Source organism: Sinocyclocheilus grahami, unplaced genomic scaffold, assembly GCF_001515645.1.
Source record: "Sinocyclocheilus grahami isolate Dianchi unplaced genomic scaffold, SAMN03320097.WGS_v1.1 scaffold462.1, whole genome shotgun sequence".
Taxonomy (NCBI): domain Eukaryota; kingdom Metazoa; phylum Chordata; class Actinopteri; order Cypriniformes; family Cyprinidae; genus Sinocyclocheilus; species Sinocyclocheilus grahami.
Genome location: NW_015505641.1, coordinates 238,751 through 260,582, shown reverse-complemented (window position 1 = coordinate 260,582; position 21,832 = coordinate 238,751). Strand labels below are relative to the sequence as shown.

Below are 21,832 nucleotides of genomic sequence, written 5' to 3'. Positions count from 1 at the left end.
GATAGATAGACGATAGATCGATAGAGAGATAGACATACGATAGATAGATAGATAGATAGACAGACATACGATAGATAGATAGATAGATAGACAGACAGACATACGATAGATAGATTGATAGACATAGATAGATAGTTGAATTTAATAAAAACTTTGAAAGCTAAAAAAAGGTCATCCAGTCAAGGCTGTAGTTAGACTAATGTAATTCTTATATAATAATGTAACATTGAATAGAATAATATAGCATAGAATTTTATTTTAATATATTTTGTTGGGCTTTAAAATTGATGCAAGAAACCATCGGCCAGTGCTGATGAGTGCAAAATGGCCAAAAACTTAGCCTGTATTGTGGAAATACTATATAACGACATCAAATGAGTGGTATTCATATAGTACCGTGTCACTGTATCTGATAGTATATATCACTGTATCACTGTATATGTTTGTAAGGAGTTTCTTTTATCTTAGCACCAGTATTTTGTTAATTCACCGTTGATGCATTTCTGTTCCGTAATTTCCAGAATGCATCAAAACAGCGCAGGTTAAGCTTTCAGTTTTGTCGTGCTGCTTTTGCTTTCAGCATGAGTTGAGGGTCTGTAGTTGTTGATTATGGATATGGATGTTGGAGCGCAGCCACTGACCCAGTGACTGAGTGACTTGGGCGGCAGCGTTCAGCAGCTCAAAGGCTTTTCCTCCCAGCTGTGAGTGTGTTGTGTTACTTCTATAAAAAGTCAAACTCCGCCACCTGTTGTGGTTGGAAGCTAGACACTTCTTGAAATGATTGCATGCTTTGCAGCCGTGTTTTGGCTCAAAAAGCTTGAGCATGAACCAACAAGATTTCACGCTCAAATATTACATTAAAGAATCACCAGTTTACCAGTTTTTTTTTTTTTTTTTAATGTAAGCTGGAACATCAAAATTGGCCAAGCCATAGAGAGAGACATCTCTCGCAATGTAAAACCTGGCTTATTTGATGGTGAAAATGTCACAAAATGCATTTTTCAAGACGCTGGCTATTGCCTTAAGCTGAGTCGCGGTTGAGTTGAGAAAGCTACCATTACGCAGATGCGTGAGATTTCTCGGCTTCTTCTCTGTTTGGATAATAAGTGTTATCACTGCCATTGCCACCACCATCGTTTCCTCAAAATAGGACTCTGGGGTCTGCTTACAGCTGTGGTCTGGATTTGCTTATTTGAAGGCAAATCCTCCAGCCGCGGTCAGCTGCTCTGTGTGTCTGCGAGTGCGTCTGAGGATTAGAAATGTGCGCCAGAAAGAAAGCTGTGTGTGAAAGAGAGCGAGTGTGTGTTTAGATGGTGAAAATGGTATGTTGAATTTTAGTTGAATATTTAGTGATTTTTATTTTTATTAGTTTAGCATTTTTGTGTACTGTAGTTTATTTTTTTTATATATATCTTTATTCCAATTTTAGTTCATCAAGATAAACTAAATGAAAATGTGAAATGCCAAAGCAACTACTTGAAAAAATTTTTTTTCAGGTTTTATTTTTAATGTTTATTTCAAGTAACGAAAATTTGTTCTATGGTTTTAGTTTTAGTTAACTAAAATAACACTGATTCTGCAAATACAAGTCTTATTATTTTCTTAAAATTTCTTAAAAATAAAATGCTTAAATCATCTATGTTGAAGTTTAGTGATTTTGTGTTGTTTTTGTCATTTTTATTAGTTTAGAGTTTTTGTGTACTGTAGTTATTTATATATATATATATATATATATATCTTTATTTCAATTTTAGTTCATCAAGATAAACTAAATGAAAATGTGAAATGCCAAAGCAGCCATCTGATTTTTTTATTTTATTTAAGTTAACGGTTATTTCAAGTAACGAAAATTTTTTTTATGGTTTTAGTTTTAGTTAACTAAAATAGCACTGATTCTGCTAATATAAGTCTTATTATTTTCTTAATTTTTCATTTTTTTAAATCTATAGTTTTAATAATTTTGTTAACTATTTTTATTAGCTATTGCGTTGTTTTTTAAATGTATCTATATCGTTTTTTTAAATATATTTTTATTTTTGATTTCAGTACCTCAAGATACAGTAAACTAAATGAAAATGTGAAATGTTGCTTTGGCAACTAGTTGAAATAAAATAAGTTCATTTTTTAATTTCAATTCATGTTCATTTCAAGCAACAATTTTTTTAATGCTTTCTTTTGTTAACTATAATAGCCCTGATTCTCTTAAAACAAGTCTTATTATTTTGTTGTAATTTTCTTAATTTCCCCCCAGCATTTTATTCCATATTCAGATTTTCACTTGTTTTTGTTTTTTTTAAACAAACAAGCAGGAATTTATTCCAATCTAATTTATTAAAATCTAATCTTTTTAACAGCCATTTTTGCAGTGTACTGTATGAGTGAAATGTAGTATAAAATGTATAACTGTAAGAATTCCTGTATGTTTTGATAAAAGCAGCGGGAGAGCGAGAGCAGACGTGGGAGATGGAAAGCCGATAGCATGTGTGAAAGCGCCGCTTTGGTTGTTCGCATTCAGCGCGCAGCGCCGCTATCCCATACTGCCAGTCTCCAAGACAACGGCCTACTTAGAGCCACTACACAGCACTACGGGCAAAGCTCTGCCAGTCACGTGGGCCGCAGGAAGAGCGCTTTTGTGTGTGTGTGAGTGATATAGAGGAGGAAAGGCTGAGCTGTGCTGTACCTGAACACTGCAGGCGCTTCATAACCAGCCAAATGCGTAGTGAGACGGCCATATGTCTGCAACAGTCAGACCTCAGACATCCATCGTGCAGGGTTTTCCCCCTGGGCTGCTGTCTCATTCGCTGACACTGTATGAATCATCAATATTTGGTCTGTTGGATTGTTATCCTGCATTTTTTGGAATCATACAAATTGCATTTGTTTATATCTTAGAAATTGTGTCATGGTGTTACGTCTGTTGCATTACATGTCTGGTTTAGTCTTTTTGGGTCAGAGAATTATGTAGTTCAGTCTGTTATGTATTTGAAGGGGAAAACGTGCATTAAAAAGCACCAGAGTTTGATCTGGGTCTTGGTTTATGGTCTGACATAGCTGTCAACTGATGTTTTTGGGGGGGGGGGGTTTAGTGGCTGATGCCAATTTCTAACAAAAGTGTTGTCAATATAAAGCTAAATAATGCAAATTAATGATTGCTAAAATCAAACAACCTTTTATCTTTTTAATTTTATTCATTATAAACTGAAAAAGATGATCCATTAGACTAATGCAATGCTTATGTATAAATATTATTCTATGATAGCATGTACGATCAGATGTACTCAAAATAGCAAAAATCTATTGTAATTATTTTGTTTTAATTTTTTTAAACCTAAAAGACTGACACAGATTATCCATAGACAAAGACTGTTGTTAGGCTAATGCAATTCTGATATGTAAATAATATAATTTAATGATAGCAAATAAGATCATATGTACACAAAACTGCTAAAATCAAACAATATTTTAGTTTATTTTATAAAAACATTGAAAACTGAGAAAGATTGCCCATAGACAAGGCTCTCGTTAGATATAAATAATATCGTGTAATGGTAGCAAATAAGATTATTTGTTAAAAAAATTGCAAAAATCAATTATTTTATATATATTGTTTTATTTTACAAAAACATTGAAAACCGTAAAAGATTTTCTATAGACAAGGCTGTTGTTAGAGTAATGCTGATATATAAATAATATAATTTAATAATAGCAATTAAGAAAAAAAATTGCAACAGTCAACCTAACCAATTTAACTTTCACTTTGTCACTTTCGCTAAATTTTATTATATTTTATTATAAAAATATTGAATACTGAAAAAGATTATCCATAGACAAGGCTGACAGTGTAATGCTGATACATAACTAATATAATTAAATGATGGCAAATAAGATCAGATGCACACAAAAATGCTGTAATCAAACTTTTATTTTATTTCATAAAAACACTGAAAACTGAAATAGATTAAACATATACAAGGCTGTTGACAGACTTTGAAATTAATACAAGAAACTACTAGCAAATGCCGGTAAGCTCAAATCGACCAATCACTGATCAGTCACAAAAATGAATGACTCAATGAACTGAAATAAATGCTGCAATAAATTCAGCATTTCTCTACTTCATTTGACTTCAATCCAACATTACAGCCTGGTTTTGGTCCAACAGGTTTTGCTTTGGTTTCTGTGGTTCGGTTTATCCTGGATCTGAGCTGAGTTTTGGGTGTCTGATATTTGGGTTGTGACGGTGAGGACATTTTCCCACCGGTTAATCGACGTGTGACAGCACAGGTAATACCGGTATCACCGTGGGGGCGGGAGTGTTCCCTCTTTTCCTCGCTTTCCTTCGCTTTTAAATAGCTTGTAAAAGCGGCGTGCGCATTTTACTTTCACTTTCAAATAGCGGCAATTTGGAGTAAAGCAATTGTTAATTTTTAGTTCGTTTGAATTTTCCCTCTTTTCATCGCTTTTAAATAGCTTGTAAAAGCGGCGTGCGCATTTTACTTTCACTTTCAAATAGCGGCAATTTGGAGTAAAGCAATTGTTAATTTTTAGTTCGTTTGAATTTTCCCTCTTTTCATCGCTTTTAAATAGCTTGTAAAAGCGGCGTGCGCATTTTACTTTCACTTTCAAATAGCGGCAATTTGGAGTAAAGCAATTGTTAATTTTTAGTTCGTTTGAATTTTCCCTCTTTTCATCGCTTTTAAATAGCTTAAAAGCGCCATGCACATTTTACTTTCACTTTTGAATTAGCGGCAGGTCAATTGCTTGAATGCAACAACAAAATAAAACGTCAAACTCACTTTAGCGTATATATAAGACATAGAACTTTTATTAACAAAACAAATAAAAATACACCATGCTATAGGGCAGGCTATGCCTAATATAAAATAACAAATAACTTACATAAAGTTAAATAGGTATACAAAACTGGAAATAAGTAAACATGTATAATATATAACCAAATAAATAAGAAACGTAGAACGTTTATTAGCAAAACGAATGTCAAATAAAATAAATAAATGACACAAAGTTTAAATAAAGTAAAAATCAGCAAACAATGTGGAACCAATTAAATAAGAAACGAATGTTTAAAAAAACTTTCAAAATCACCTTAGATAAACGGCAAAAGTCAACAGGCTTTTCAAAATCCAAAATATTGCCAAACAGGCGCTTTTGCATTTCATTTAGAAACTAAATCATCCGCGATCGTGTTGTCTGTGTCTCCTCACTCTTCTTGTCAGTCAGCTCGACTCACTCTCCTCACTGGAGAAATTAAATCTGATCTGTGATGCAACTGTCGTTCGGCACGCTGCATTGAGCATCCGCGTTCAGTTTTTAATTGTAGTGTCTGCTCTTTTACTGAACTAAATGATTTTTATTACTATAAAAAATCAAAACGACGTGGGGGTCAGTGACGCGGTGGGCAAGTGACGTAACTGGTGTTGTGGCATAACACCAGTATCACCGTCAGCACCGTCTATCGCGGCAAGCCTAGGACTTATGTGAGGATCCTGTTCGTGGACTTCAGCTCGGCCTTTAACACCATCATCCCAAACCTCCTCCTGCCCAAACTAACTCAGCTCTCCGTGCCCACCTCCGTCTGTCAGTGGATCAACAGCTTCCTGACAGACAGGCAGCAGCTAGTGAGGCTGGGAAAATACACATCCAGCACCCGTACGATCAGCACTGGAGCTCCTCAGGGTTGTGTTCTCTCTCCACTGCTCTTCTCCCTGTACACCAACGACTGCACATCTAAAGACCCCTCTGTCAAGCTCCTGAAGTTTGCAGACGACACCACACTCATCGGCCTCATTCAGGACGGTGACGAGTCTGCTTACAGACAGGAGGTCGAGCAGCTGGCTGTCTGGTGCAGTCTCAACAACCTGGCGCTCAACACGCTAAAAACTGTGGAGATGACCGTGGACTTCAGGAGAAACCCCTCTGCACTCCCCCCACTCACCATCATGGACAGCACTGTGACTGCAGTGGAGTCATTCAGGTTCCTGGGCACCACAATCTCTCAGGACTTGAAGTGGGACACTCACATTGACTCCATTGTGAAAAAGGCCCAGCAGAGGTTGTACTTCCTTCGCCAGCTGAGGAAGTTCAACCTGCCACAGGAGCTGCTGAAACAGTTCTACTCTGCCATTATTGAATCTGTCCTCTGCACTTCAATAACTGTCTGGTTCAGCTCAGCTACCAAATCTGACCTCAGAAGACTTCAGAGGGTAGTCCGGACTGCTGAGCGAATCATTGGTACAACCCTCCCTTCTCTCCAAGAACTGTACTCGTCCAGAGTGAGCAAAAGGGCTGGCAGAATCACTCTGGACCCCTCACATCCAGCACACTCCCTCTTTGAACTGTTGCCATCTGGTCGACGCTACAGAGCTCTGAGCACCAGAACGACCAGACACAGGAACAGTTTCTTCCCTCAGGCCATCCATCTCATGAACACTTGACAATAACCGTGGAACACACACTATTTATACACTCATACACTTATTTATCTAACACTCATACTCAGCCTACACCTCAAATTTGCACATAATATACAGTACCTGTACATAAAAAAAAACAACAACAACAACTGTCTATTGTCATATACCTGCACACACAATTGTCAATTTATATATTTTTATTCCTTATTTACTTGTTCTATTTTTTATTTTTATTATCTGTGTTTTTTTGTTCTGTCACTGTCATTCTGTTACACTGTGGAGCTTCTGTCACGAAAACAAATTCCTCGTATGTGTAAACATACCTGGCAATAAAGCTCATTCTGATTCATTCTGATTCTCACTTTTCTCGTCAGTCAGCTGGACTCGCTCTCCTCACTGGAGAAATGAAATCTGATCTGTGATGCGACGGTCGTTCGGCACGCTGCATTGAGCAGCCGCGTTCAGTTTTTAATTGTAGTATTTGTTCTTTTACTGAATAAATAATTTTTATTACTATAAAAAAATCAAAACGACAGTGGGGGTCGGTGATGCAGTGGGCAAGTGACGTAACCGGTGTTGCGGCTTAACACTGGTATCACCATCAGTACCGTCTATCGCGGCAAGCCTATCTGATATTAGTCTGTGTCTGATCTCGACTGTAACTCTGAGGTGCAGCGCTAGGGTTTTAATATGGGTTGTGAAATCCCTGTTAGACGTGATGGTGTGCTGTGAAGCTTCAGATATATTAGTATCTCTCTCTCTCTCTCTCTCTCTCTCTGTCAGATGAGATCAAGCTTCAGCTGGTGGACGCTGGTCTGGTGGAGTGTCTGCTGGAGGTCGTTGCTCAGACGGTGGACAGCGACAGGGAGGAGGACGTGGCTCAGCTCAAGACGGCCTCAGACCTCATGGTCCTTCTGCTGTTGGGAGGTACAGGAACAAACCTCTGACAGAACTCAAACAATAATGCCCTTAAATAAATGCTTTGAAAGAACAAATATAGGTGCATCCAGCAATAAAGCACCTTACGTGTAATTTCCTCTGTGTGAATAAAGCAAACAAGGCCTTATAAAACATAATGACATAATGTCAAGCTATAACTCATACTGTGTGTTTACTTAATGAAGTGTGCTATTCCTGTGAATGTTCATCATTTCATTCAGTTTCCCAGCAGTTATATAACCTTATTACTAGCTAAATAGGGATGCACCTCCTTTTACCTTGAGAAGGAAAGGCTGAAGTGAAGCGAGGCTGATGTGTATTTCACTTCATCAATATTAAACACTAGCTGAAAGAGTTGTGGGGCTTTAAAATGACTTTCACTGAATGAATTCTGGAGGTTGGAAAATTCAAACCTCTCATTCAGTTCAGTTCAAAAGTTTGTGTTCGGTAAGATTTTTAAAATGTTTTTGAATGTTTTTTTTTTAATGCTCACCAAGACAGCATTTATTTGATCCAGAATACAGTAAATACAGTAATATTATTACAATTTAAAATTACTGTTTTCTATTTTGATATATTTTAAAATTTAATTTATTTCTGTGATCAAATCTGAATTTTCAGCATCATTACTCCAGTCTTCAGTGTCACATGATCCTTCAGAAATCATTCTAATATGCTGATTTGATGCAAAAAAACAAGTTTTGCAGTGCAATATTTTTGTGGAAACCGTGTTAAGTGTTTTTTAGGATTCTTTGATGAATAGGAAGTTCAAAAGAACAGAATTTATTTGAAATAAAAATAATTTGCATTATAAATATCTTTACTTTCACTTGTAATCAAATTAATCCATCCTTGCAGAATAAAAGCATAAAAAAATATATATATATTTCTGTCCTCAAACATTTGAACAGTAGTTTATATTGCTTCATTACAAACATGATAATCGTCTAGTTTGTAGTTTGTATTTCTGTCAGCTCTTCATTTGAAAGAAGGATGCTTTCTGGTTCCCATTCAATATCACATGTATTAGTAATAATGCTCTAAAAAGACATCTGAATTAAAAAAAAAAATGGCTTAAATGGGCTTCAAAAGATTTTCACATTACATTTTCTCTGAATCTGAGCATAGTTGAACTATCTGACTTATGCAGGTCATAGTCTAAGAAACGCGATTTCACTCGTAACTCAAAAAATGACAAAATGTGGAGTTGTTGCGTTTTGCCTTTTGTAGTGTGGCATAAGATCACTGCTTTTTCTGCTGAATAAACCAGCCAAAACCTGCCTTGCTGGTTCATTGAATAGTTTTACCTGGTTCTGGTTTGGATTCTAATATAGCTCTAGTTATCTTTATAGTTATTGCTTTTAGTGTGAATGACCTTATAATATCTCTCATTCTGTCATATTAATGTTTTTGTGTTGTCGCTCGTGCGTGATGTGTTTTACTGTAGACGAGTCGATGCAGAAGCTGTTTGAGGGGGGTAAAGGCAGCGTGTTTCAGAGGGTTCTCTCATGGGTGCCCTCCAACAACCACCAGCTCCAGCTAGCAGGAGCGCTCGCCATCGCTAACTTTGCCCGCAATGGTAAGACATCAGCAGTGTTAAGGAAAGTTACTTTTAAAAGCAATGCATTAAAATATTGTGTTACTTTTTCTCATCTGGACTGGGCTTGATTGTTTTTAATATAAAAAAGTTATGCATTTGGTAAACATAAAATACCTTTCTCACCGAAAGTGAAATAAATGAGGCTCAGGCTGAAGGAAAATGTAAATTCACGTCTGTACACTAGAGGGCGCAGCTCAAACAAACCTTTCAGCTGTGCTGCCATTCTAAATTACATTCTGGAACACTCTTCAGCAATAAAAAAAAAAAGAAACAAATGTTATGTTTATCTAAAGCCATTTTTGCTTATTCATATGGTTGAATTGGACCATCGAAGGTCAGCAGCGAAGTCATTGGTTAATAAAATGGGATTAAATTAGTGCTGTCAAACGATTAATCGCGATTAATCGCTTCCAAAATAAACACTTTTGTTTACATAATATATGAGTGTGTACTGTGTATAATTATTATGTACAGTGGGTACGGAAACTATTCAGACCCCCTTAAATTTTTCAACACATGCATGTATATATTTAAGACAAATGTGTTATGTTTATATACTAAATATATGTATATAGAATGTAATAATATAAATATATAAATGTTTATACATGTAAATATTTTCAAAATATATACTGAATGTGTGTGTATTTATATATACATAATAAATAAACACAGTATACATATATTATGTAAACAAAAACTTTTATTTTGAATGCGATTTATTTATTTTGAACAGCATTAGATTAAATACATAAAGGATATTTGTGCTATTTGACATATTTAATTATTGCATGTTTGCATCATATTCTGAGTTTGCATTTCACTGTTTTTATTCATTTGAGGAATACTGAATCTGTTTTTGTGCAAGTAAGATGAGTAAATGCATGTTCACGTTTAGTCTAGATCTACAGTAACATCATGCACTCACTCCTGATTTCTCTCAACATGGGGACAGGAGAGCTGTCAGTCAATAAATGGGAAAACAAAGTAACTAGCATTACCTATTTGAAAAAGTAACTCAGATATTTTTCTTGTAAGTTAGAAAGTAATGCATTACTTTATTAGTTACTTGGAAAAAAAGTAATCTGATTACGTAACTCGCATTACCCCCAACACTAGACATCAGTCCTGCAACTGCAAGATCATGATGATCACTGTGGTGAGAGTGTAAATAAGTGCTTTTTTGTGTACAGATGGGAACTGCATCCACATGGTAGACACTGGTATCGTACAGAAGCTTCTCGAGCTGTTAGACAGACATGTTGAAGAGGGGAACGTGACGGTGCAGCATGCCGCCCTCAGCGCTCTGAGGAACCTCGCCATCCCGGGTCAGTCTGAAAGTTCACTCAATCATTGAATGATTCACTCACCTGTGCATGAGTGTCTTAAAACTAAATCTGCTCCACCTTCTTCTCTCTTCTCCAGTGGTCAACAAATCGAAGATGCTCTTGGCTGGTGTGTCGGATGTAGTGCTGAAGTTCCTCAAATCTGAGATGCCGCCGGTCCAGTTCAAGCTTCTGGGAACATTACGGATGCTCATCGACACACAGGGTATTTATTAACAGCAAACGTTTCAGAAAACAAAAGCACTATCTACAGATAGTGCCGCCCCAGAATCGGGTGAGCTGGTGTTGCTGTGTGGACTGGTTGTGATGCTCAAACTAAATTTTGCATTAAAATTAAACGCTTACCTATAATTTAAAATATAAATAAATGTAAAAAAAAAAAAAAATGCATGACTTGATGCTTGAAGTTCTCTTTCCTGTACTTAAGGTGTCATGAACTGCCTTTTTAAAATTATTTTGTACTGTTCTATGAGGTCCACTTATAATGTTATCAAAAATTTGACATCAAAAAACATCATTTTCTGTCCTATTTTGAATAGTCGTGGCGGATTGTAGACTCGGAAGTAAACGCCACTGCTATGATTGGCTAACATTTGTGTAAGTTTGACAGCCTACACCCTTCATAGAGGGACGCCGCTGCTGTGATTTAGGTTAAAAACGCATAAATACTCAGTTCATTTCAAACGATCTGTAATAACAGACAAAGCAATAGTGACCAGGTAATAAAAACAGTTACTCACACTTGTGTGGTGCGACATTACTGTCGGATCCAATATATTCGGCACAGCATCGTCTTTTAATTTCAGTCTTTCTGAAAATCCTGCGTCGAATTGTGCCTTGTTTGTGAACGAATCCGCAGTGAAATGAAGTGAACAAAGGACCAAATTCTTACTGACGCGGTCTGGAACTTCATTAAAAATAAAGCTAATCCATTCTTTCCTAATGTTGGGATCCGATGGAAGTTTTATGCAAAGACTGTTTTTCCACAACTTGGCACTGAACAGCATCTTGTTGTCTTCGAAGCATTTTTATCGTTTGGTTTCTGCGTAGACCTGCGTTCGTCTCTCTCGTTATTTAGACTATGTGGGCGGGGCTAAACAGGCAGTGATGTAGAAGCATGCATTGATCTTCTTCTGTGGAGGCGGGGTTTATCCACACTATTACGTCATAAAGTGGCACATTCCACAAGCTGTCATTTTGGCAGATTGGCTTCAATATAAGCTGTTTTTAGACCAACGAGAAAGTTTTGAGTTCTGAAACTTACATATGTCAAAAGCTCGAGGGAATTTAGATTTCTCAGTTCATAACCCCTTTAACATATATCCTTTTGAAACAGTAAGTTGGGACAGGGAATCAAAGGGCTTATCCCTTTAGTTCTTTAGGGGGTAGGACATTACCATTCTAAAGGGAATGTGATTGGACAAAACTTTGGCCACGCCCATGAGTGCAGGTTGCGTCATCAATATATATATATATATATATGAATTCATGCAGGATTTCCTCAGCATCCATCTGCTTTTATATTCTATTTATTTATAGGTAATTATTTTAATACAAGATGAAAAACTTTGTTTTCAACAATGAAATAAAATACGTTTAGACTGAAGAACTAAAATTGCTATATAAAACTAAAACTGAAATAAAAGTAAAGCTAAATAGAACTAGATAATAAAAATGATAAAAGCACATGACAAAATTAATAAACTAAAATTAAACTGAACACTGAAAGTATAGATATAAAAGCTAATTCTCAATAAATAAAGTATATAAATAAAAAATAAAATAACACTGACGTAATTCTAGCTTCAAATGTGTATGTCTGCTGAAGGTTAGCATGTTGATGACATCAAACTAACAGACATGAGCTAAAAGCCACAAAACAGTTGTTTATTCTGTGGCTTTTTAATTGAAATTGATAAGCTTACAAATCCTTTTATGTTTTACAGCTGTTTAGCTGTGTCAAAGACAGCATGTGTGATTTGATGTCAGGTTCAGGCCCGTCCCAGCTGCTGCCACACAGCAGTCAGTCTCTGATGAAGAGAGCGGAGGATCGATGGCACTCTGTCATTTAGTAACTATGGATCTGCAGACTCAATATATATATATATATATACTTTTTTTGGGGGGGAAAAGAAAAACTGCATGGTAATGTAATTCGGTATTGTTAACTAAAACTATTAAAATAATTCTGTTAATTGACAAAGCTGAAATAAAATATAAATATAATATTTATACTTATTTATAACTAAAACTGAAATAAAAGTAAAGCTAAATAGAACTAGATAATAAAAATGATAAAAGCACATGACAAAATTAATAAACTAAAATTAAACTGAACACTGAAAGTATAGATATAAAAGCTAATTCTCAATAAATAAAGTATATAAATAAAAAATAAAATAACACTGACGTAATTCTAGCTTCAAATGTGTATGTCTGCTGAAGGTTAGCATGTTGATGACATCAAACTAACAGACATGAGCTAAAAGCCACAAAACAGTTGTTTATTCTGTGGCTTTTTAATTGAAATTGATAAGCTTACAAATCCTTTTATGTTTTACAGCTGTTTAGCTGTGTCAAAGACAGCATGTGTGATTTGATGTCAGGTTCAGGCCCGTCCCAGCTGCTGCCACACAGCAGTCAGTCTCTGATGAAGAGAGCGGAGGATCGATGGCACTCTGTCATTTAGTAACTATGGATCTGCAGACAACGAGCGGATTTGCATTGTCTTTCATTGGCAACGGCCCAGCCGTGTTAGCTCTCAGTGACAGCTTGGGTTTAAAAGGAATATTCCTGGGTAAATACATCTTGAGCTGTATCGACAGCATCTGTGACATGCTGCCGATTACCACAGAAAATAATTCCCCTCCGTCTCTCCGTTTGCAAAAACAACTGAAATGTGTGTACAACATTAAACACGTAGCAGAAATATGCATCTTTCATAATGTATTGAAGCCGCAAAACTGCACTTCCTAAGATGGGGCTTTCACAATTTGTGAAAAAATTCGATATTTAAATTTTTTTTTAAAGCTAAGATATCAAATAAAAAATATGAAACTAATTATTTTTGTTTAATAATATTAAACAAAATTATTACAAGTACTGTAATATTCAACAGTATTTCAAAATAGAAAAAAATTATATAAATGAATAAATGTGTTGTTATGTGCTTCACGGTGGCTTGTGTTAGGTTGATTATGTTTAGCGCTGTGTGTGTGTGTGTGTGTATGTTGCAGCTGACGCAGCAGAGCAGCTGGGCACGAACGCAAAGCTGGTGGAGCGTTTGGTGGAGTGGTGTGAAGCGAAAGACCACGCCGGAGTGATGGGAGAGTCCAACCGCCTGCTGTCCGCTCTCATCCGACACAGCAAGTCAAAGGTCTCTTCATTCTCTCTCATTCAGGGCCTTATGATTTCTGTGATGCGGACGGAATGGTGGAATCCAGTCATAAAAATGGAATTTACTAGGGATGCACCGAAATGAAAATTCTTGGCCGAAACCGAACAAAATGAAACACTGGGCCGAATACCGATCACGGTTTTTCAAGTTTTTTCCCCCATGTATTTTGCCAATTTGTTTTTCACCATTGCATGAATTAAATAGCCAAAATGTGCTTTTACTGTTTTGTCTTGCTTTTCAAAAAAAAAATAAAATCAATTACAAAACAACAATTAAAAAATATTTAACACTCTAGCAGACACTATACTAACAAAGCACAATTTAACTTAAAATTAATAAGTTGGTAAAATAATAATTTTTGGCCATCAGACCCCCTTCTTGAATCAGGCATGTATTTTTACTGTACAAAAAAAAGCAGCAATGCTGAGAAGAGACCTCTTTTAAAACATTAGGAAATATCACAGATCCTAATTTGAACACTATGTGTGAATGTTATAATAAATGTATTAAAAGAGATGTTGTAATGATTGTTATCGTTATTATTGTCTTACTTTTTATTTTATTTTACAGAACAGTAAAATTACAATACTAACATTTATGAATGTTGATAACAGTTCAATGCTTCTTTTTGTTGACAACAGCAGATTTATATATGAGTCTCATTACGAATACGAGCAACGGAACCGAGGAGCGCAGATTTTCGCTGTCAGAATACATGCAATGTGCTCGTGTATTAGAAAACATGACGTTCTGCAGTTTATTCACTAATTGTTTAAGGCCACTTCTCGATTTCAATCATCATACAGTAACCAGCAACAATCACCCCGTCTTCTTCTCATCGAAGACATGCGCTGCAGTCCTAAACAGTCTCTCGCTGTCGGTGCTTGTGATGATTTTTGCATCTTTCTCCGACAGTTTAAATGCTTCCACACTGCTGACATGTGTGCTGCATAATAAAGAGTGCGTGCCTCTCACTCTGCGCTGGTTGCTATTTGATCGCGTCATATCATTGTTCGGTACAATTTATTCTGTCTTTTCGCTTATTATTATAATTTCGGTTGCATTCGGTGCATCCCTAGAATTTACTGTAAAACGCTATAAATCAAAACATAGGTCAGTGTGCTTAAATCAGATCGCAATATGGACTAGTGTCTGTGAATGTTAAACTGCAAAAATACTATTTAAATATGAATCCTGCATATGAATGAATGGCACAGTTTTATTTTTTAGAAAAACTACCGTCATACCAAATACACACGGATAAAAAATAAACGTTTGGTTTAACTTGAAATTGTGACAGAAATATATTACTATTGTACAGTAGAATAATCATTGTTGTAATAATAATAATTAAAGTATTATTAAAAATTTATTTTTAAGGAATGATCTCACAGTTTTTCATCAGTGTTTTAATTTTAATTTGATTTGAAATATAAATTCACATAATGGTTCATGCCTTCATTTGATCTGATTAATTAAGTTGTTTTTGTGATTTATTAAAATTTCATTAAACCATTAAAACGGAATCCAGAAAAATGTAAACGGAAAACATTTGGTCAAATAAATAAATAAATAAAATGGAATTTGAGAAATAAATCAAATCTATTTCATAGGGCCCTAAAAATGTAATTTTTGTTCAACTTTTGGTTACACTTTACTTGAAGGGGTGTGCATAAGACTGACATGACACCTTCATAATCATGACATGACACATATCATGAATATGAAGGGTTTTTTATGCACATTTATGACAACTGTCATTAAGTGTCATTCGCTCAGTTATGTAATTTTTAATGCAAAGATGACATTGTTTGAGATGTCTTTGTTATGGGCTATGGTTAGTGGTAGGGTTATGTTAGGGTTAGGTCAAATAATGTCATATTTGCATTAAAAATGACATAACTGAGCGAATGACACTTAATGACAGTTGTCATAAACATGCATAAAACCTCCTTCATATTCATGACATGTGTCATGTCATGATTATGAAGGTGTCATGTCAGTCTTATGCACACCCCTTCAAGTAAAGTGTAACCAAACTTTTAATAAATTGTTCTTAAAATTGTATACACTTCATGATTTTAAATAATTAGTCATGCTTTTTGATTACTAAAATGTACACTACGGGGCCGTTGAATGCTTGAATCTGATTGGCTGACGAACGTTCTAATGTGTGCAATTGTTTTCAGGGAAATGCTAGCCGGATACGACACTTGGTTTCGACGAAATGTCTAGTATGTCAGTTACCAAAGATCTGGTGTAGAAACTATTTTTCGCTGTTAAGAAACAGCATGTAACCTGTTGAATTAAACATGACATTTTCAAGTAGGAGTATTTTCTTGTTAAATGTACTACAATAATTTTTGTTTTATTTACAACTTAGAAAAATCTTTTTTCCGCTGCATGTTCTTGATTGTGTTGTTTCGCGCTGTGGAGGACTTCTGTTATTGCTGCTGATTTTTCCGTCACAGATTCACATCCTCTGGAAGATTCTCACCGCTGTTTTCTTTCTGAATAGGAGGTGGTCCGAACAGTCATACAAGGTGGAGGTGTTAAGCACTTGGTAACCATGGCGACGAGTGAACACATGATCATGCAGAATGAAGCGCTGGTGGCCTTGGGTCTCATAGCGGCACTAAATCTGGGTAAAAATCAAAGATTACTGTGCGTTAGGGTGAATTCAGGTAAACTCCACTTGCCATTGAGATGACCGGGAAAAAAATCTCCCAACGATCCTGAATTAACTCTACATACAGTGGGTACGGAAAGTATTCAGACCCCCTTAAATTTTTCACTCTTTGTTATATTGCAGCCATTTGCTAAAATCATTTAAGTTAATTTTTTTCCCTCAATGTACACACAGCACCCCATATTGACAGAAAAACACAGAATTGTTGACATTTTTGCAGATTTATTAAAAAAGAAAAACTGAAATATCACATGGTCCTAAGTATTCAGACCCTTTGCTCAGTATTTAGTAGAAGCACCCTTTTGATCTAATACAGCCATGAGTCTTTTTGGGAAAGATGCAACAAGTGATGCTGACAGACCTGAAATCAAGTAAATAATTATTTATATACTTTTATAGTATTTATTCAGATTTTGAATGAGCTTTTATTTGATATTTTCTGTTTTCATTTTAATTTAGTTTTTTTCTCATTTTAGGTGCTTTTGGCATTTTTATTTCCTTTTTTCTTTTTAGTTTTAGTAATATTAGTACTTCAACTTCAACTTCTTTCAGTTAGCTGCCAAGGCAACATTTTTCATCAAGTTTTTAAGTTTAGTTTCATAATATAATAATTCTAATTTATATAATTTTAGCTTTATTTAAACTTCTGAAAATAATTGATAAAAGCATGGGTAATTTTGTCTTTGAAATGAATGGCTAAAAGAATTCACCAATTTACCTGAATTCACCTTATTTGATCAGATTCAGAGTTTCAGTAGTAGTTTAGTGAAGTTGAAAGCCTAATTTAAATAAATTAACACAATTTTTTTATTATTAAAATGGTTGTTTTGTAAAGATATTTATACATCTATGCACAATTTAGATGTCTTCCAAAACTAATTTGAAGCATTTAAGCCTTTAGTGGCATTACATTTATGCGTTTAGCAGAAACTTTTTTCCAAAGCATCTTGCAAAAGAGAATCAAAACCAATTCATCAGAGCCAACAATACTCAGAATACACAATGCCAGGTTTTTAAACAACTAGATTAGAGAAGAGGAGAAAAGCAGAAGAAGAAAGAAAAGTTTGTGTGTGTGTGTGTGTGTGTGTAAGTGCATTGGTTTAAGCTGGTTTAACCCAGTCACTTCATGGTTTTGATTTCAGATTGCGCAGAGCAGGACTTTGTCGGCGCTAATCTGGTGCAGGTTCTACACAAACTACTGACAGATGAGCACAGTGCACCGGAGATCAAATACAACTCCATGATTCTCATCTGCTCCGTCATGGGATCAGGTGAGTCAGGAGATCACAGAAACAAATGACTCAACACATTCACAAGTGTAGGAATTATTGACCTTAAAGAAGCCTGAAACTACACTAAAACCAGTGTTGTTATTGTTAAGGGGCACCTATTATGCCCCTTTTTTTAATTTTTTTTTACAAGATGTAATATACACGTCAGGTGTCCCCAGAATGTATCTGTGAAGTTTCAGCTCAAAATACCCCACAGATCATTTTGAAAATGCTAATTTTGAGTGGAAGAAGAAACGCGGTTTTCGTGCCTGTATCTTTAAATGCAAATGAGCTGCTGCTCCCCGCCCACTTTTCCACAATAGGGCTGTACCTTTACAGCTCGGACCTGAAATACTCTGCCAAAAAACATCTGTTTGGTTTTGATTATCATGTCTGTCGTGCTGAAATCATGCGTTTTAAAGCCATATCAGTTTAAACTTCTGATCAAGTGTTGCACTAGGAATGCACATTCCTAGTCTTTTTGTAGACAATTCATCACTATTCCAATTTTGTAAATTATAAATAATACATTTTTATAAACCATTTATCATTTACTAGTTTAATATCCTGAGGAATATCCTTGCGAATACTGTTTAATGTGCCGAACTACACTCGCATGAAACAGTTTCTTCCGATTGAATGATTGATTTGTGCGTTTTCTCTTCTCACTTCAGAGCCACTTCATAAAGAAGTGCAGAGCTTGGCCTTCATCGACGTGGTGTCCAGTCTGCGCTCGCATGAGAACAAGACGGTGGCGCACCAGGCCTCTCTCACAGAGCAAAGGTTAACGGCACAGAGCTAAAGGACTCTTCCACAGCATCTCCTCCCTGCCTGCTTCCCCTCACACACACACATATCTCTCGTTGTCATGTGCCAAGCTGTTGTTCCCTCCGCATTCCCCGCTACAGACTCTCAAAGCCCTCTGTTTGCTCCGCGCATGCAGAGACGTGTTCCCCAAAGGCAGCCATACTTTGTAGACAGCCTTCTGCAATAGATTCATACCCGAACAGCAAAATATTTTTAAAAGACCATAGCTGTGATAAAAAAAAAATCCATGAAATTCACCTATAAAAGCTGAAAAAAAAATAGAACATGTTGGCAGTGGAAATAGCGCAGTTGTGCTTTCATGACATGTAAAATCACACATACCAACCGACTTGTGCATGTTTTTTTTTTTGTTTTTTTTTTAAATCGTCCGGTTTGTTGATGTATCTGTGTTCAGCTATTCAAGCCACGCCCATATGATATGCTCCGCCCCCCTCTCCTGCTTACTAATTTACATAGAAGAGTAGAGATCAAATGTGTTTGTACTGTATAGGGCACCTCTGGACCAGCATGGACCTTTTCATATTTTGTCTCCTGGTCCTTGTGCCACCCATAATCCATCTCTACTGGAAAGAGCTAATTCCATAATCATTAGTCTGTTGCGTTCACATACATCGATGATTATTGTCATATGGAGAAGTAATATATCTTGAAGTTGTTGTACATGACGCCCTCGGAAACACGATTTTTATCATTTCAGGACCTCATCAAAAGAAGTGATGTCATTATAGTGTAGTTTCAATAACTTGAAAGGATAGTTCACCCAAAAATAAATTCTGTCATTATTTATTCACCTTCATGTTGTTCCAAACCTTGAGTTAATTTCTTCTGTAAGACTTACAAAAGGAGATATTTTGAAGAATGCTGGTAGCCAAACTGTTTCGGGTCCCATTGACTTTTGTCCATACTGTGGAAGTCATTGGGGCCAAAATGGTTTGGATACAAACATTCTTCATTTTTTTTGAAGAATGAAACTATTTGGTTTGCAGATTATTCAAAATATCTTATTTCGTGTTCCACAAAAGAAAGGAATTCCAACATTCTATAGATATGTTCAAGATACATACAAGATACTTTGATGAATGTTGGTAATTAAACAGTTTTGGGTCCCACTGACTTCCATGGTATACCAAATTCGTCAAAATATCTTATTTTATGTTCCAGAGAAGAAAGAAATGGCATCATTCTGTAGAAGATATTTTGAAGAAGTCCCATTGACTTCCATACTATTTTTTTGTCCACACTTTGGAAGTCAATGGGACCAAAACTATTTGGATACCAACATTCTTCAAGATCTTCAAAATATCTTTTTGTGTTCCACAAAAGAAAGAAATTGCTACATTCTATAGAAGGTATTGTTGGTAAGAGTTTTGCCTACCACTGACTTCAATAGCAATTTTTCTTTGTCCATACTATGGCAGTCAATGGGACCCAAAACCGTTTGGTTACCAGCATTCTTCAAAATATCTTCTTTTATGTTCCACAGATGAAAGGAATTCCAACTTTGTATAGAAGATACTTTGATGAATATTGGTAAACAAACAGTTTTGGGTCCCGTTGACTTCAATGGTATTTGAAGAATTTTGGTAATCAAACGGTTTCAGGTCCCAGGTAGGACCTGAAACCATTTGTTTACCAACATTCTTCAAAATATCTTTTTATGTTCCACAGAAGAAAGAAATGCCAACATTCCATAGAAGGTATTTTGAAGAATGTTGGTAACCAGTTTTGTGTTCCATTGACTTCCATAGTATTTTTTTTTTTGCCATATTATGGAAGTCAGTGGCATCTGAAACTGTTTGGTTACATTCTTCAAAATATATTTTTCTGTGTGTTATAAAGAAATACCAACATTCTATAGAAGGCATTTTGAAGAATTTTGCAAACCAAACAGTTTCTGGTCCCCATTGACTTTCATTGTATTTTTTGACCATACTGTAGAAGCCAATGGGAATGTTGGTTACCAACATTTGTTGAAATATCGTTAAAAAGTAACGCATACAGATTTGGGAAGACATTAGGAAGAGTAAATGATGACATGCTTTTAATTTTTTTTGGGTGGACTCTCCCTTTAAAATCGATCAGGAAATGACTAGCATGACTGCCAGTACGCCATTAGCACACACACATACGGTAATCTCATGGCAGATTAGTGAGACATGCAAGGGCTGGGACTGGTCATGTGTGTAGCTGAAACTGCCACAGTTATGCTGAGCAAGGTAACCGAATAATAATAAAAATGTCTCAGACGACAGACTCGTTGTGAATGTTTCTTTTGAGAAAGTGTCTTTTTTGCATGTGGAGCTGCCTGTCCTCCTTTCCATCCTCTCCAGTATCCTCTGAACATGCACCTCCTTGCATGTCCGATACTGTGAAAATCACTGTTATGTGGCCATTTTATGTCAGGTAATTAAGTTCTTATTTATCATGTTTGTACCCTCGAGGAACCACATGGCAATCCAGTATATCTACAGTAGGAACCGTACAAATATAAACGGAAATCATTGTTGTAAATGTCATTGATGAACTGTACATTTCAAAGATTTAAACTTATTAAAACAATTGCTGGTGACAAATTTATGCTCTATGATTCTACCTTGCCTTCTTGTCAAAGTTAATATTAGTTAATGTGGAAATGGTTTATTAAATCTTGACAGGAAAGACTTGAGCAGACCACACTGCAGTGGACTTTTATTCAATTGTATAAATCTTTAGGTAGAATAAAAAAACTTCATGTGTCATTTCCACTTCGATGTCAGGAGGGGAATAAAATGATTTGAGAAAGTGGATTGAATCAGCAAAAGCACTGGTGGTGCATTGTGGGAAAAGAAAATGTATCGCTGACAAAACTGTTGAAATATTCTAAACCAGCTTTAATAAAACAGCAGGTGCTTTTTGTGTATATATTCAAATAATTAAAAATATACATGCATAAACACACACACAGTAAAATATGGAAGCCCATTTCCACCACATATGCTTTGGTAAATCATTATTACAACATAAAAAGTCAATTATAAGATAAATTGAAATTATGACATACTAAGTCGTAGTTATGAGATTAAAAATTTTGTGACAAACCACAATCATGACAAAAAGTCAAATTTATGTCAGTCCAAATTTAGACAGTAAGTGGAAATTATTAGATAAAAAAAGTCAAAATTGACATCGAAATTAGATAAAAAGTCATAACTATAATGTCAAAATTAGATAAAAAGTCATAGTTATAACTTGAAATTGACAATGGCATAAAAGTTGAAAAGATTAAAAGTCAAAATCATGACAGTCAGAGTTGAGATTTAAAACTTGACATTGCGTCATGTCAGTCATG

At 35.6% G+C, this 21,832-nt stretch overlaps 1 protein-coding gene across 3 annotated transcripts in view; it reads left to right on the top strand.

Moving 5' to 3' along the window:
* The window catches only part of LOC107552992 (rap1 GTPase-GDP dissociation stimulator 1-like), a 49,937-nt gene extending 30,265 nt beyond the window's left edge, over window positions 1-19,672 (top strand). For all 3 annotated transcript variants that reach the window (XM_016235057.1, XM_016235058.1, XM_016235056.1), the window contains 8 exons: window positions 7,218-7,361; window positions 8,821-8,952; window positions 10,167-10,301; window positions 10,399-10,524; window positions 13,556-13,695; window positions 16,235-16,361; window positions 17,548-17,676; window positions 18,351-19,672. In XM_016235057.1, coding sequence (XP_016090543.1) covers window positions 7,218-7,361; window positions 8,821-8,952; window positions 10,167-10,301; window positions 10,399-10,524; window positions 13,556-13,695; window positions 16,235-16,361; window positions 17,548-17,676; window positions 18,351-18,478 — 1,061 coding nt within the window. In that variant the 3' untranslated portion in view covers window positions 18,479-19,672. The remainder of the gene's footprint in view (window positions 1-7,217; window positions 7,362-8,820; window positions 8,953-10,166; window positions 10,302-10,398; window positions 10,525-13,555; window positions 13,696-16,234; window positions 16,362-17,547; window positions 17,677-18,350) is intronic.
* Window positions 19,673-21,832: the final 2,160 nt, after the last annotated feature.